The sequence below is a fragment of the Nelumbo nucifera genome, chromosome 3 (assembly GCF_055504915.1).
Source record: "Nelumbo nucifera cultivar China Antique chromosome 3, China Antique-T2T, whole genome shotgun sequence".
Classification (NCBI taxonomy): Eukaryota; Viridiplantae; Streptophyta; class Magnoliopsida; order Proteales; family Nelumbonaceae; genus Nelumbo; species Nelumbo nucifera.
Window position 1 is genome coordinate 108,882,249 of NC_142651.1, and position 13,158 is coordinate 108,895,406.

The 13,158-nt window shown below is 40.3% G+C and overlaps 1 protein-coding gene across 1 annotated transcript in view; it reads right to left on the minus strand.

Annotated features, from left to right (window-relative positions):
• LOC104607069 (Clathrin adaptor complexes medium subunit family protein) overlaps positions 1-13,158 on the minus strand; it is a 28,835-nt gene that overhangs the window by 10,298 nt on the left and 5,379 nt on the right. The window contains exon 4 of the mRNA XM_010272560.3: positions 1,467-1,556. Coding sequence (XP_010270862.1) covers positions 1,467-1,556 — 90 coding nt within the window. The remainder of the gene's footprint in view (positions 1-1,466; positions 1,557-13,158) is intronic.

Consider the following 13,158-nt stretch of genomic DNA (forward strand, 5'->3'; position numbering starts at 1 on the left):
TGATTGATGTTGTTCACAGTTTGATACTTCAGCACCTATTGCAGGCTCCTAAACACAACAGTGGGAGCACACACTTGTTCTTCTTCACACTACTGCTGACTTCACACACCTACGACCCACATAAGCATCACAAGCACCACAACACAACAGTAGGCCCTCTTACAACCACTCAATAAAAAAAAAAAAATTGTGCATCACAAGCACCACAACACAGTCAAACTGCTACACCCAGTTCAGACTTGTTTAACACACTTAAGAGGGCATTACACAACCACAAGGAGCTTGGCAAGGTCACTGCATTCCACCTTACACCACTCGGCCACCTACAGCAGCCCTAACACCACACTCAACAACTCACAGCAGCCCTACACCATTCGGCTACTGCACACACAGCCCTTCCTAGGGCAACAATGAACCTAGTTCTCTAGGTTCTAATCAGTACTAACTGATTCTTGAAGGGTTTCTACCCAGAAATACCAGCAACACAAAAGGACTAAATAACCAACCTTCCTTTGAGAGTATCAGCCAACCATTCACTGCTGAAATCACCTTCCTTGATGAAGAAAACTGTGCGCAGTAGAGAGCAACGAGCTGTGATGTCTCAGACCTAGGGTGAACCAGCTCTCTCCATTAACTAACCAGAAACGAAGAAGGTGTCACGAACACAGCTGAGATGCTTTACAAGCAGAAGCAGGTCAGAAACCTCGCTCTGATACCATGTTTTGGAGCAGCTACAGTAACCCAAACCAGTGAAGAAGGAAGAAGAAGATGAGGAAGAAGACAGGAGAAAGAGAGAACAGGAGGGTTTAGTCGAAACTGATTAGTCTCACATTCAGTCGACCCCCTAATGTTTATTAGGTTCTAATTACACTTACAAAGACTAAACTGCCCTCACTTAAGTGTGGGGCAGAGTACTCTAATAAAACAGCCACATAAGCAAAGTACTTAACTGACATGAGATTACTAAACTGCCCCTATTCGGCTCACTCTAACAAAAGGAAAGAAATTTTACATTCACTTGGGTGCAAAGATCAGCCAATGGTTTGGCTGACAGTTTAGCTAAACAAGGAGAACATGAGGAAAAATTATTCTAGGGACTTTTAAATACAGAATGATTATAAGAACTAAGTTTTGGGTGTAGGGAGATGGTTTTGGCCATATTAACAAAAGGGGCACTGGGCATATTGCAAACACCCATCAAATAAAAATAAAGTTATCCATCAAATTATATATAAAAAACATAAACCCAGCTCAGCACCCTACCCCCACCCCAAAAAAGCAAAAATTGTGAACAGTAAGAACATTGTCCCAACATATAGAAAACCTTAAATAGTCAATATGTACACAAAACCTCAGGATAGAACATTTAAATAATTTATTATCCCTCTTGCAACCAACTACAGTGTTGATTCTGACAAATTCCAGAGAAACTACAGTTCAGCAAGGAAAGATGGTTAAGAACATACCTCATATACAATGACAAAGTTGTCCTTGATCAGATCTTCATTCAATCCCCCAAGATAATCTGAGAGAACATCTGCTACTCTAGAAAGGAACTACAAACCAAAAAGCCAAATGAGAATTTACTTATTTACCAATGGACACTTGTACTACAGGGTTTCAAAGAACTGAATGACGTCTTTTTTAATCAGTAGATAAGTATTAAGTACTGTATGTTACTACCACAAATCCTTCAGTTAGGGGAAAACTCAGAGTCAAGCACCCACTAAATTTGAGGTAGAAGAGAACCAGCTATGCAAGATTGAACACTACAATGAAAAAATCGTAATAGAATTCAAGTATTTGCAATTTTGCAGCAATTATTATCTAATTAGTTTAATTCACTTCACTAACATCAAAAATTCATCTTATATCTATAACTGAAAGCATTAGATAACAAAAGATACTTTAGACCAAAAATAATACAAGTCTAACTACTTTAACCTGCAGCCTACTTAATATCAAAGACATTGGAAACAATCTTTGCCTTGTTAAAAGTGAATTAAAATTGTTAAAGTAGAAAAATATGAAACATTTGATACTAACCATATACTCATTACTTCTCATAACAAGGAAGGTAATGATGCAATAGAGAAAACACAAACACCACCAAATATGTAAACCAATTACCAATGGCATGGATCACTTGGCAGTAATGATGATAAAAATTTTTCTTCTCATCTGAGAAGTTTGCAGTTCCAGGTTTTAAGTCCCATCGATAAAAGTATCTAATACAAGTCCTCTCTCATGAAATCAAATTTTGACACCAATTACCATATACTCAATAGTTACTGTGATCAAGCTGAAGTGCCTACCTACATGATATATTAAAATGTCGATGTCGGTGGAAATGTCAGCCATTCAAATATAAGAAACATGTCGGAAATGTCAAAAATATCGTATGGAAATATTGTAAAAATTATAGACATGGTGGAAACATTTTAAAATATGCAAAATATAGAGGTTTTATGAAATGATAAAAGAAGCATAGGCACACCTTTTTAAATTATTATCTTGTTGCAAATCATTAAACAAAGCTAAGAAACAGTAGTCGTACAAGACTACAATCAGTCTTAGGTTTTGAACAGAAAATAAATAAAACTAAAAGAAGAAGAGGAGAAGAGAAGGGGAGAAGAGAGAAGGAGAGAGAGAACACAAAGAGAGATTTCTAAGAAAGAGAGAGAGGGGTTATTCCAAATATCCACCCCTCTTATATTTATATTCATATTCTCATAATTGTAAAAGGATTGAATTACCCTTATTGCTTACATGGCAAAATAATAAAATAAAGACTAATATAAAGCTGAAATAAACTACCAACTACTAACAACTGAAAACTAACATAACTAACTGCCTACTACTATCATACAAACACAGTGGGGTCCACATCAGTGTTCTCTACACTCCCCCTCAAGTTGGGAATAGATATTTGTCATTCCCAACTTGCATAGGTTTGCCTCTAACTTCTTCCTTGAAACAGCCTTGGTGAGAAGATCTGCAGGCTACATGTCGGAGGTGATATACGGAAGACATACTTCTTGAGATGCATCCCTTTCTCTGATAAAATGTCGGTCCACTTCAATATGCTTAGTTCTGTCATGTTGTACCAGATTATGGGCTATATTAATAGCAGCCTGATTATCACAATACAGCATTAAGGGCTTCCCATAAGCAATACCCAACTCCTTAAATAGTGATCTCAACCATAGAATCTCAGCCACACCATTTGCTATGGACCTATATTCAGCTTCAGCACTAGAACGAGAAACAACATTTTGTTTCTTACTCCTCCAAGAGACAAGATTACCTCCTACAAAAGCACAATATCCAGAGATAGATCTTCTATCATCAACACACCCAGCCCAATCAGCATCTGTGTAAATTTCTATCTTCATGTGGTCATTATTCTTGAATAAAACACCTCTGTCTGGGCACCTCTTCAAATATGCCAATATCTTCTCAACTGCAAGTAGGTGAGTAGTTTTAGGAGAGTGCATATACTAACTAACAACACTGAATGCATAACTGATGTCCGGTCGTGAGAGACAAAGATAGAGGAGTTTTCCAACTAACCATTGGAACATAGCTTCATCTTCAAGAGGCTCTCCACCCTCTGCACTAATCTTGTGGTTCTGTTCAATAGGTGTGTCAACAAGCTTAACACCCAACTTTCCAGTTTCTTCCAACAAGTCAAGAACATACTTTCTTACCTCAATACCCAATAAGTATCGTAGCTCTCCCAGATCTTTAAACTCAAATTCTTGATGAAAGAGTTGCTTAAGAGACTCGATCTCACTGTTATCACTCATTGTCACTACAATATCATCCACATATACAGCAAGCAAGGTTAAGAAAGTATCCACTTTCTTAATAAACAAGGTGTGGTCTGACTGGGCCTGCACATAACCAAACCTTTCAAGGGCTTGTCTAAATATATCAAACCAAGCTCTGGGGGACTGTTTTAGTCCATACAAGGCTTTGTTCAACCGGCAAACCTTCTTTCCTGTTTCTGCATCATAAAATCCAGGAGGCAACTGCATGTAAACTTCTTCCTACAAGTCTCTGTTGAGGAAGGCATTTTTAACATCCATCTAAAAAAAATAAAAAACAAATTAGAAGGGGAAAAACAAAGTTCTGACTTGGGAATGGAGAAAAGGTTCGTGGAGGTAGGAAGATGGAGAAGAAATTTGAAGGTTGAAGCTAAGGTTTTCCTGTTTGAGGAAGAGAAAGGTAGAGGAAAGCTAAGTCTGAAGATAAGGGAAGCAAGGAGGGCTATGGTTCTATTGTCTGGAACAAAAGTAGTGGAATGGTTACAGAAGTTTGTGGAAGGGGCTAATTTGAAAGGTAAGCAAAATAACAGTCAAGAGCTTGCAGTTGATGAAGGTAAGAAATATACTGTTGAGAGCAAAAAGAATGTTAAAGGGTGCTACATAGCTCTGGCTGAGTTCTTCGGTGGAGGAAAGAAACAGTTGGTTTGTTTCCCAACAGGAAAACAAAACCAGGGGTGGAGGGATGTGAATAAGGTGCTTCAAGAATTTTTGCTCCGTGGAGTAACATGAACAAAGGAGAGTTCAGGAAAAGAAGATGGGGTGGTTGAGAGAGATACCTTAACTGGAAGCATGGAGCAGGGATCTATAATCTTAGCAAAAGCCAATGGTCAATGCAGGGTTTTGGATTACTCGAAGAAGGAAGAGTGGGAGAACAAATTTACAGTAGAGGCAGGGACGAAGAATGTTGAATGGAGGAGAGTTGCAGATTATTTAATATTGAACCTGAAACTGAAGCATGAGTTTATTGTGACTCCCTTTAATAAATGTGAAGCTGTAGTTGATTTTGGGGAGAACAGAGTAGACCTCTCGGCTGTCAACTTCCAGACTGATCTGGGGACTGTCACAGCATTCAAATGGAATCCCCTCTCTAATGCCAAGAACTTTGATGTGGCTCATTGTGACACTAGCAAATGCACTAGCCGTTCAAGTAGTAAAATAGTGAATAGAGTATCATTCCCATGAGGATCTAGGAAACAATTACTAATATTAAATTGGTCACTTCTTATCTGATCAACAACAAATCAAAACTTTATTCAAAAGCTAAAAATCCTAAACTAAAATCCATCTAAATTATTGGCCCAATTGCCTTCAATTCAGGTTAAAAGAGTAAGCAGTTAATGTTAATCTCAGAATTCAGCAATCAATCAAATTGAATCATTCGAATAGATTGTGATTGAGCTTTGGTTTGGTATACCCCAAGGTCATGAACAGCCTCTCTCAAGCGCATGTTCATCCTATGCATGAGTGACGGTTCTTCTATCTCTAGCAAGAATCTAATCATTCATGCATGCATTTCTTCAAACACATCTAAGGCATCAATTCAAATCTGAATTGATCACCAACTGAATTGTGCAAGTTATCTCTAACCTTGCATCCAATTCAGTTCTTGAATAGTAGATCTGAATTCCTAGAGTCTTTCTCAAGCACTCTAAGAATTCCAAGCTTAGATCAATTCGGCCAATTTGAAAATTTGCAAATCTGAATTCTCTTTCAAGCAATTCAGATCTTACAATCTCAGATCTGAGAATTCAGATTTGAGTTTTGAAAGTTTAATTGGCTGAATTGATCTACAATTAACCCCTATTCAAGAAACTTCAAGAACAATTCACACCCATTCGAATGAATCAAAAAGAAATTGATTGCTGATCTGAAATTTTACAAACTTAATTACATCAAGAAAGAATGGAAGAGGGAGAAAGAAAAAAATTACAACAAGGAAGTTGAATTCGAATCAAAGGAAAATGAAAATAGAATGGAATTATTACAATAGATCTCTGAATCAAAAACCCCAAATTTCGAACTCACCTTCTCTTCTTGCTAACTTGACTTGAACTCCTTCAGCCCTTCTTCTTCTCCTCCTTGCGCCTAGCCCTTCTTCTCCTCTTCTCTTCAAGATGTTCGAACCTCTAGGAGTGGGAGAGCCTTGATCTCAAGCAATTGAACACCTTCCCCCCTTCTAGAGGCCTCCTTATATAGATTTTCAAGGGGGCTCTTTCCCCTTCTTGAAGCCTCTAGAATGGGGTGTATTACACCCCCTTCTTGACCTTTCTAGAGTTCTCTTGAAAGCCTTCTAAGGGTTGCCGGCCCTAGCTCTTTGGGCTACTATTTGGGCTACACTTAGGCTCCCTCTTAGCACATGATAGCTACACTCTAGGCTGCTCTTTTGGGTTGAGAATGGGCCTTCTCTGCTAGGCCGAATTTTACTCTTTGCTAGGCTTTTTCTCTTGGGTTTTTTTTTCAAGGAATTAACTTCTACTTCTTGGGCCGAAGTGTGCTCTCTTGCTTCCATAACCGGGCTGGGCTGAATTTGGTCTTTTTGGACCTTCTTTTCTTACCTTTTGCCTTCTTTTTCTTGGATTAATTACCCCTGAAATCTTTTCTTAGCATTAAGCTAAATTAGGGCAAAATTAAATAAAACCGGCATAATAATCCATGCAAAGTCCTCATAAGTTATAGATAAATTGTATGTTCATCAAACTTCTCGATTGAAGATGGGGTTCTAATAAGGATAATAGGGCTTCCATTCCATTTGTGGAGGCAAGAAGTTGAAGAGGCCATTGCAGTGATGTGTGAAGGGAGATTGGATGGTGCTTACTAGGGGGACCTCCACTCTGTGGCTATTCTTCTCAATGGAGTGAGGCCTAAAGATATACCAAGAAAGGTGGAGATTAGAGTGGAGGGAGTTTTCGTGCTAGTCTAGTTGGCTTCCTTCATTGAAGCAAGCTTGTGGAAGGAAGCAAGAATGGAGGAGAACAGGTGGAGGAAGCAGTTGTACGTGGAGGAAGCATATTGGAAGTCTCAAAAAAATCTGGGTCTTACACTAAAATGGGCCAACAGCTTTGAGGAGTCATAAAAACAAGGATTTTTTGGAAAGTCAGAGGCTTAAAACACAAGTAACCCCTCTGACATGCAGCAGGTCTTTTTCATAGGTGGTTGGGAACAATGTCACGAAAAGTTTTAAGGTTGGGGAGGGAAATGAAGAAGAGGCAAGTTTTAAGAAGCCAGCTTTTGGGCCAACAAAGAAACTGGGTGAACTGGGGGTGGGTCGAAATGGTGGGCCTAATATTCAGGTGGGGTCGGACAAGAATGTTGAGCCTGTGGACCCTCTTATTTCTCCTGGGCCAAGGGAGAGAAAATCTTATTCAGTTGGGCCCAGTTTTAAGCCCATTTCTAAGAAGCCAAGGTCACATGACCACTTAAGTCCACACGTGACCACAGGGAGGTCACATGGTCACTTAAATCCACACGTGACCACAGGGAGGTCACATGATTACTTAAGCCCACATGTGACAGGGAGGTCACATGATCACTTAATGCAGCACGTGAACACTGGGAGGGAACCTCTGATAGACGATGTTAACCATCTATCATCTTCATCCTCGAGTTCTTCTGCTCGTTCTCGAAAGGGAGGGTAGAGTCAACACTCAAGTTGCTCCCTGCAGTGGATCCCAGCGAAGAACCTGAATCGGTTGTCGCCTGAGAGGCAGAATCCAAGAAGCATCGAGCGGTCTGTGTTAGAAAGGCTAGAATTTGGTGTTTGGCCTGGAGAAGAAAGCAGTAGTGATGAGGACTTCGAGTCAGATGGAGCCTCGAGTCTGGGTAGTCTCGATCCGTGCACAAGACAAAACTTGATAGAAACAGGAAGCTTGAATACAGAGGTTTTGTTCTTAGAAGAAGAGGAGACTGTTGCAGACTATTCCAAGGAAGAAAGAAGTACAGGAGGCGCTGCAAATGCTAGACAGCTCCTTCTATCTCAAGCTGAGGAAGTCAACGTAATCTCTCAAGGCTCTCAAGATTTAAATGGAAAAAGTCAACCCTCTCTATTGAACTTGGATAAGGATGAACCAGAAAGGGGAGTACTGGAGTCGGGTCTTTAAGGGAGTAAGTTAGATGTTGCTGTTAACTTTACCATGAACACTTTACAAAAGTTCCCTTGTAAGGAAATGACACCAGACTCGGTCGTCTTTGGCAAACAGTCCAGTCCTAGCTTCTCAAATACTCTCCCTAACCAATCAGGTATGATTGTCAGTTTATTTGTGGATACTAACTAGTGTGATATGCCTGAAACAGATGTACCAGCATCCCATCCAGAATGTACGACAAAAATATGCTTAGAGGTGGAAGAAGGAGAGTTGGGGAAGGCAATCTTGAAGAAAAGAGTAAAGAATTAAATGAATCTTGGAGACTGGTTTGCACAGAGTTTGAGTTACTCAAACAAAATGAAGAATATGGATGGGTTCAATGAAGTGGTCATGGGTAGGGGAAAGGAAGGGGATGACCCTGTTAGAGGAGAACTTCATACCTCATTAGTGGAGGTTTTTGGTGAGGGGGATCAGGCTGAAAGGTGTGAACAGGTGGAAACATTCAATAAGAGGAGGGAGGAAAAAAAGAAAAAAGAAAAGAAAAAAAGGTCAGAGGTGGAAAGATTAATTTGTGACATAGAAGGGAACTTAGAGTTTAGTGGTAGAGGAGATAGGAGAAAGGGATTGAAGTAAGGAGTTGTGGTTTAAGGTTGAGGGTGTTCTATTGGTTTGTGCCTATGAGGATAGTTAGCTTGAATGTTAGGGGTTTAGGGAGTGCAAGGAAAAGGAGGGTGCTCAAGGACTTACTTAAAAGGGAAAGGCCTAACATTGTTATGTTGCAAGAAACAAAGTTGTCAGAGCTGGATAGAAGATGGGTGAGGAGTGTGTGGAGGTCTAGAGGAGTAGGATGGATTTCAGCCCCATCTTGGGGAGCCTCAGGGGGGATTGTCACACTTTGGAAAGATGTAGTAGTAGAGGTAGTGGAGGAGTTAATAGGGAGATTCTCAGTTTCCATCAAATTTGAGAATGTAGAGGATGACTTCACTTGGGTGTTAACTAATGTCTACGGTCCCAATAATTATAGAGAAAGGAATGACATGTGGGAGAAACTGTATGCAATTCAAGGTTTATGGGAAGGTCCATGGTGTTTGGGAGGGGATTTTAATGTCATAAGATTTTTTGAAGAAACTAATAACTCCCAACAAACCATCACAACTAGCATGAGAAAGTTTAATAGCTTTATTGCTGATTGCGAGTTAAAGGAGATCCCACTAGTGCAAGCTCGATTTACTTGGTCTAACTTACAGAAAGTGCCCTTTTGGTCGAAGTTGGATAGATTTATCTTTAATGTTGACTGGGAGAACTATTGGGGAAACTTGGTGTCTAGAGCTTTGCCTAGGGTGACCTCGGATCATTGTCCTATAAGAATAGGTGTGGAAGATTTTATCAGTGGACCTAGACCCTTTAGGTTTGAAAACATGTGGCTAACCCACCCGGATTTTGTGAATAAAGTAAAATTTTGGTGGAATGAGGAATTGAGAGGGACAAAATGGAAAGGGGTAAGATTTCACAAAAAACTACAGAGGATAAGAGCCAAAATAAAAGTTTGGAATAAGGAATATTTTGGAAGACTTGAGGAGCAAAAAGTGAATCTAATCTCTAGGATAGAAGAGTTAGATGAAAGAGAGGCTCAATCTAGAATGGAGGAGGGGGAGAGAGTTTTGAGGGGACAGTTGAAAAAGGACCTAGAAGAGGTCCTACTGAGGGAAGAAATAAGCTGGAGGCAGAAATCGAGGCATAGATGGATTAAGCAAGGTGATGGGAATACCAAGTTTTTTCATGATGTAGCAAATGGGAGGAGGAGAAAAAATTTTGTGTCTAAGTTAGAGGTAAGGGGGAGGAATCCACTAACCAAGATGATATTGCTATGAAGTTTGTGGAACATTTCAAATTGATTTACAGAAGACCCTTGGAAGAGAGGAGGGAAATCGAAGGGATTGATTGGTCAAGGTTGGAGGAAGATCAGGTTAGGTGGTTGGAAAGAAACTTTGAGGAAGAAGAGATTAGGAAGGCGGTGTTTTTGATGGATAGGTCCAAAGCTCCAGGACCAGATGGTTTTACAATGGCTTTTTACCAGGATTGTTGGGAGGTGATAAAAGATAATCATTGTGAGGTTTTTAATGAGTTCGCAGAGAAGCATATAGTCAGTCGAGGCATTAAGTCCACATTCTTGGCCCTAGTTCCAAAGAAAGCTGATGCTCTCCATCCTAAAGATTTTAGGCCAATTAGTTTGGTGACTAGTATTTATAAAATCCTAGCCAAGGTCTTGTCTTTAAGGATTAAAGAAATCCTCCCCTCCATTATTAGTCAAGCTCAAGGGGCTTTCATCTAAGGGCATCAGATAATTGATCAAATTCTGATTGCCAATGAATGTGTGGAAGAGATGAAGAGGTCCAAGCAGAGAGGCTTTGTTTGTAAGCTTGATCTGGAGAAAGCCTATGATTTGGTGGACTGGCAGTTCCTACTAGAGGTTTTGAGGAAGTGTGGGTTTGGGGAAAGATGGTGTAGTTGGATGACTGGTTGTGTTAGCTCTTGCCATTATTCCATCCTAGTAAACGGGGTGGTGAGGGATTTTTTTCCAGCTAGTAGGGGAATCAGACAAGGGGACCCACTTTCACCCTTCCTCTTTACCTTGGTAGCTGATGTGTTTAGTCGAATTATCACTAGGGCTGATAGGGAAAATGTGATAAGGGGTTGGAGAGTAGGCACAAACCGAATTCCAATCACTCACCTTCAATTTGCAGATGACTTGATGATCTTCTGTGAGGGAGGTTTCGGTGAGGTGGAAAATTTGAAAGAATTGATTACAGTTTTTGAAGGAGTCTCTAATTTGAAAATCAATCTAGGAAAAAGCTACATAGCCGAAGTAAATTTAGTTTTTGAGGAGGTTGAGGCGATTGCAGGCTGTCTTGAGTGCTCCATTTCCTCCTGGCCTTTGTCTTACTTAGGGCTTCCGTTGGGAGCAAACCCTAGGGAGAGTAGGTTCTGGACCCCAGTCTTGGAGAAGTTAGAAAAGAGAAGCTGTTTGGAAGAAAAATTATATCTCTTTGGGTGGGAAGATCACTTTGATAAAAGCTACCCTCATGAACCTACCTACCTATTATCTCTCTGTCTTTAGGATACCATCTAGGGAAGCGAAGAAGTTGGAAAAATTGATGAGAGATTTTCTGCGGGAACCGGTAGAAGGTAAAAAAGACCATTTAATTAAGTGGAGAGTTGTGGGTAGAAGGATTAGGGCTCGGGAATGTGCTTAAAAAGAACTCAGCTTTGTTAGGGAAGTGGTTGTGGAGATGGCCTTTAGAGATGGATAGACTCTGGCACGAAGTAGTGAAGAGTATTCATGGATGTTCAGAGAGTGGTTGGGATGTTGGTGCACCAAGGAGGGCTAACCTAACCACACCTTGGAAAGCAATTCACTTTTGCAATTCCTTAGTTGTGTCAGGTATGATGCTTGTTCAGGTAATTCTATTCGATTTTGGGAGGACATTTGGGTTGGAGATCTCCCTTTGAAAGACCTTTTTCCTTCATTGTACTCTATTTCCTTGTATAAAAATGAGGTGATCTCAAAATTTCTTCCGTCGAATTTATCCTTACCAACTTTGTCTTGGGATTTTGGTTTCCGTAGTGGATTAAGGGATGAGGAAATTGAGTGTTTGTCTACTCTTCTATGTCTCCTTGATAAGGTTTGGTTGGATCCCTCGAAACCTGATAAAAGGATTTGGGCCATTCACCCCAAAGGGTCTTTTTCTTGTGGTTCCTTTTTCAAGCTCCTCTACCAATCTCCCTCTCATCAAAGTTTCCCTTTCAAAGAAGTTTGGTGTAGGCCAGTCCCCCCCAAGGTTATGGCTTTGTGTTGGGAAGTGTGGCATGGTAAAGTAAACACGATGGACAACCTACAAAAGAGAAGACCCGTCCTTTGTATTTTGCCAAACTGGTGCATTCTTTGCATATCTCATGGTGAGGATTGTAATCATCTATTTTTATCTTGTAGTGTCACTGCAAAGCTCTGGGCTAGGCTTCTATCTTTGTTTGGGTCTAGTTGGGATATGCCAGCAGAAGTAAGCACAATCTTTAACTCTTCTTTCTTCTCTTGGCCCCATAAAAGAGGAAGGAAAATGTGGAGATGCTCACAAGCAGCATTGTTATGGACAATATGGGAAGAAAGGAATGCCAGAATCTTCCAAGAAAAAGGAAGCAGCAGTCAAACCTTAAAGGACTGCATTTTGTCCAGGTCTTTACATTGGTTAAAGACTCTAGAATTATTTAACCATTTTACTTTTGCTGATTGTTGGAAGGATTGGAAGTTGGTAGCAAGTTGTTCCTCCTACAAGGGAAGGGCAGTGACTAGCTGGCTCCCCCTTCCTCTTGGTTCTTTGAAGCTGAATTTTGATGGGAGTAGCCAGGGTAACCCGGGTCCCTCTGGGGTGGGAGGTGTACTGAGGAATGAGGCTGGAGAGGTTGTCTTAATCTACTCTGGCCCTTTAGGAGTTGGGAACTCTATCCGGGCAGAACTACTAGCTGCAATACAAGGAATTCTTGCAAAAGAAGTGGGCGTGGAGCAGCTTTTGATTGAAGGAGACTCTAAGACAATGGTGGACTGGTTAAATAATCCCGAGGATGTCACTTGGGGCTACAAAAATGAGTTAAAGAAATTCAAATGGCTGACAAGAAATATGTCTATAACAGTACAATGGGTTGGGAGATCAGCTAATGCTTTTTGCTGATGTCTTGGCAAAACAAGGGATATAAATAGGGAAATATTGTTCTGGGCACAATTGTAACTATTGTTTTAATTTCAACATTCATGTTTTCTCTGTTGTAGTTTGTGTATTTGCTGTTTGGAGAGGCTGCTCCTCGTGCCTCTAAGGGGATCTTCTTGTATCTATTCATTATTTTAATGGAATTGATGTTATCAAAAAAAAAAAAAAACATCCATCTTAAACAAAGGCAAAGAGTAACTGGCTGCAAGAGATAATAAAACTCTGATATTGGTCATCTTTGCTACTGGTGCAAAAGTCTCCAAGTAGTCAATACCATATGTCTGAGTAAATCCTTTTGCAACTAATCGGGCCTTATACCTTTCAATGAAACCATCAGCATTATGTTTCACAGTAAACACCCATCTACATCCAACCGGTTTCTTCCCTTTAGGCTGATCAACTATCTCCTATGTATTGTTTTTGATAAAGGCATCCATTTCTACCTTCATTGCATCCTTCCACTCAGAAACTAACAAGGCTTCCTGT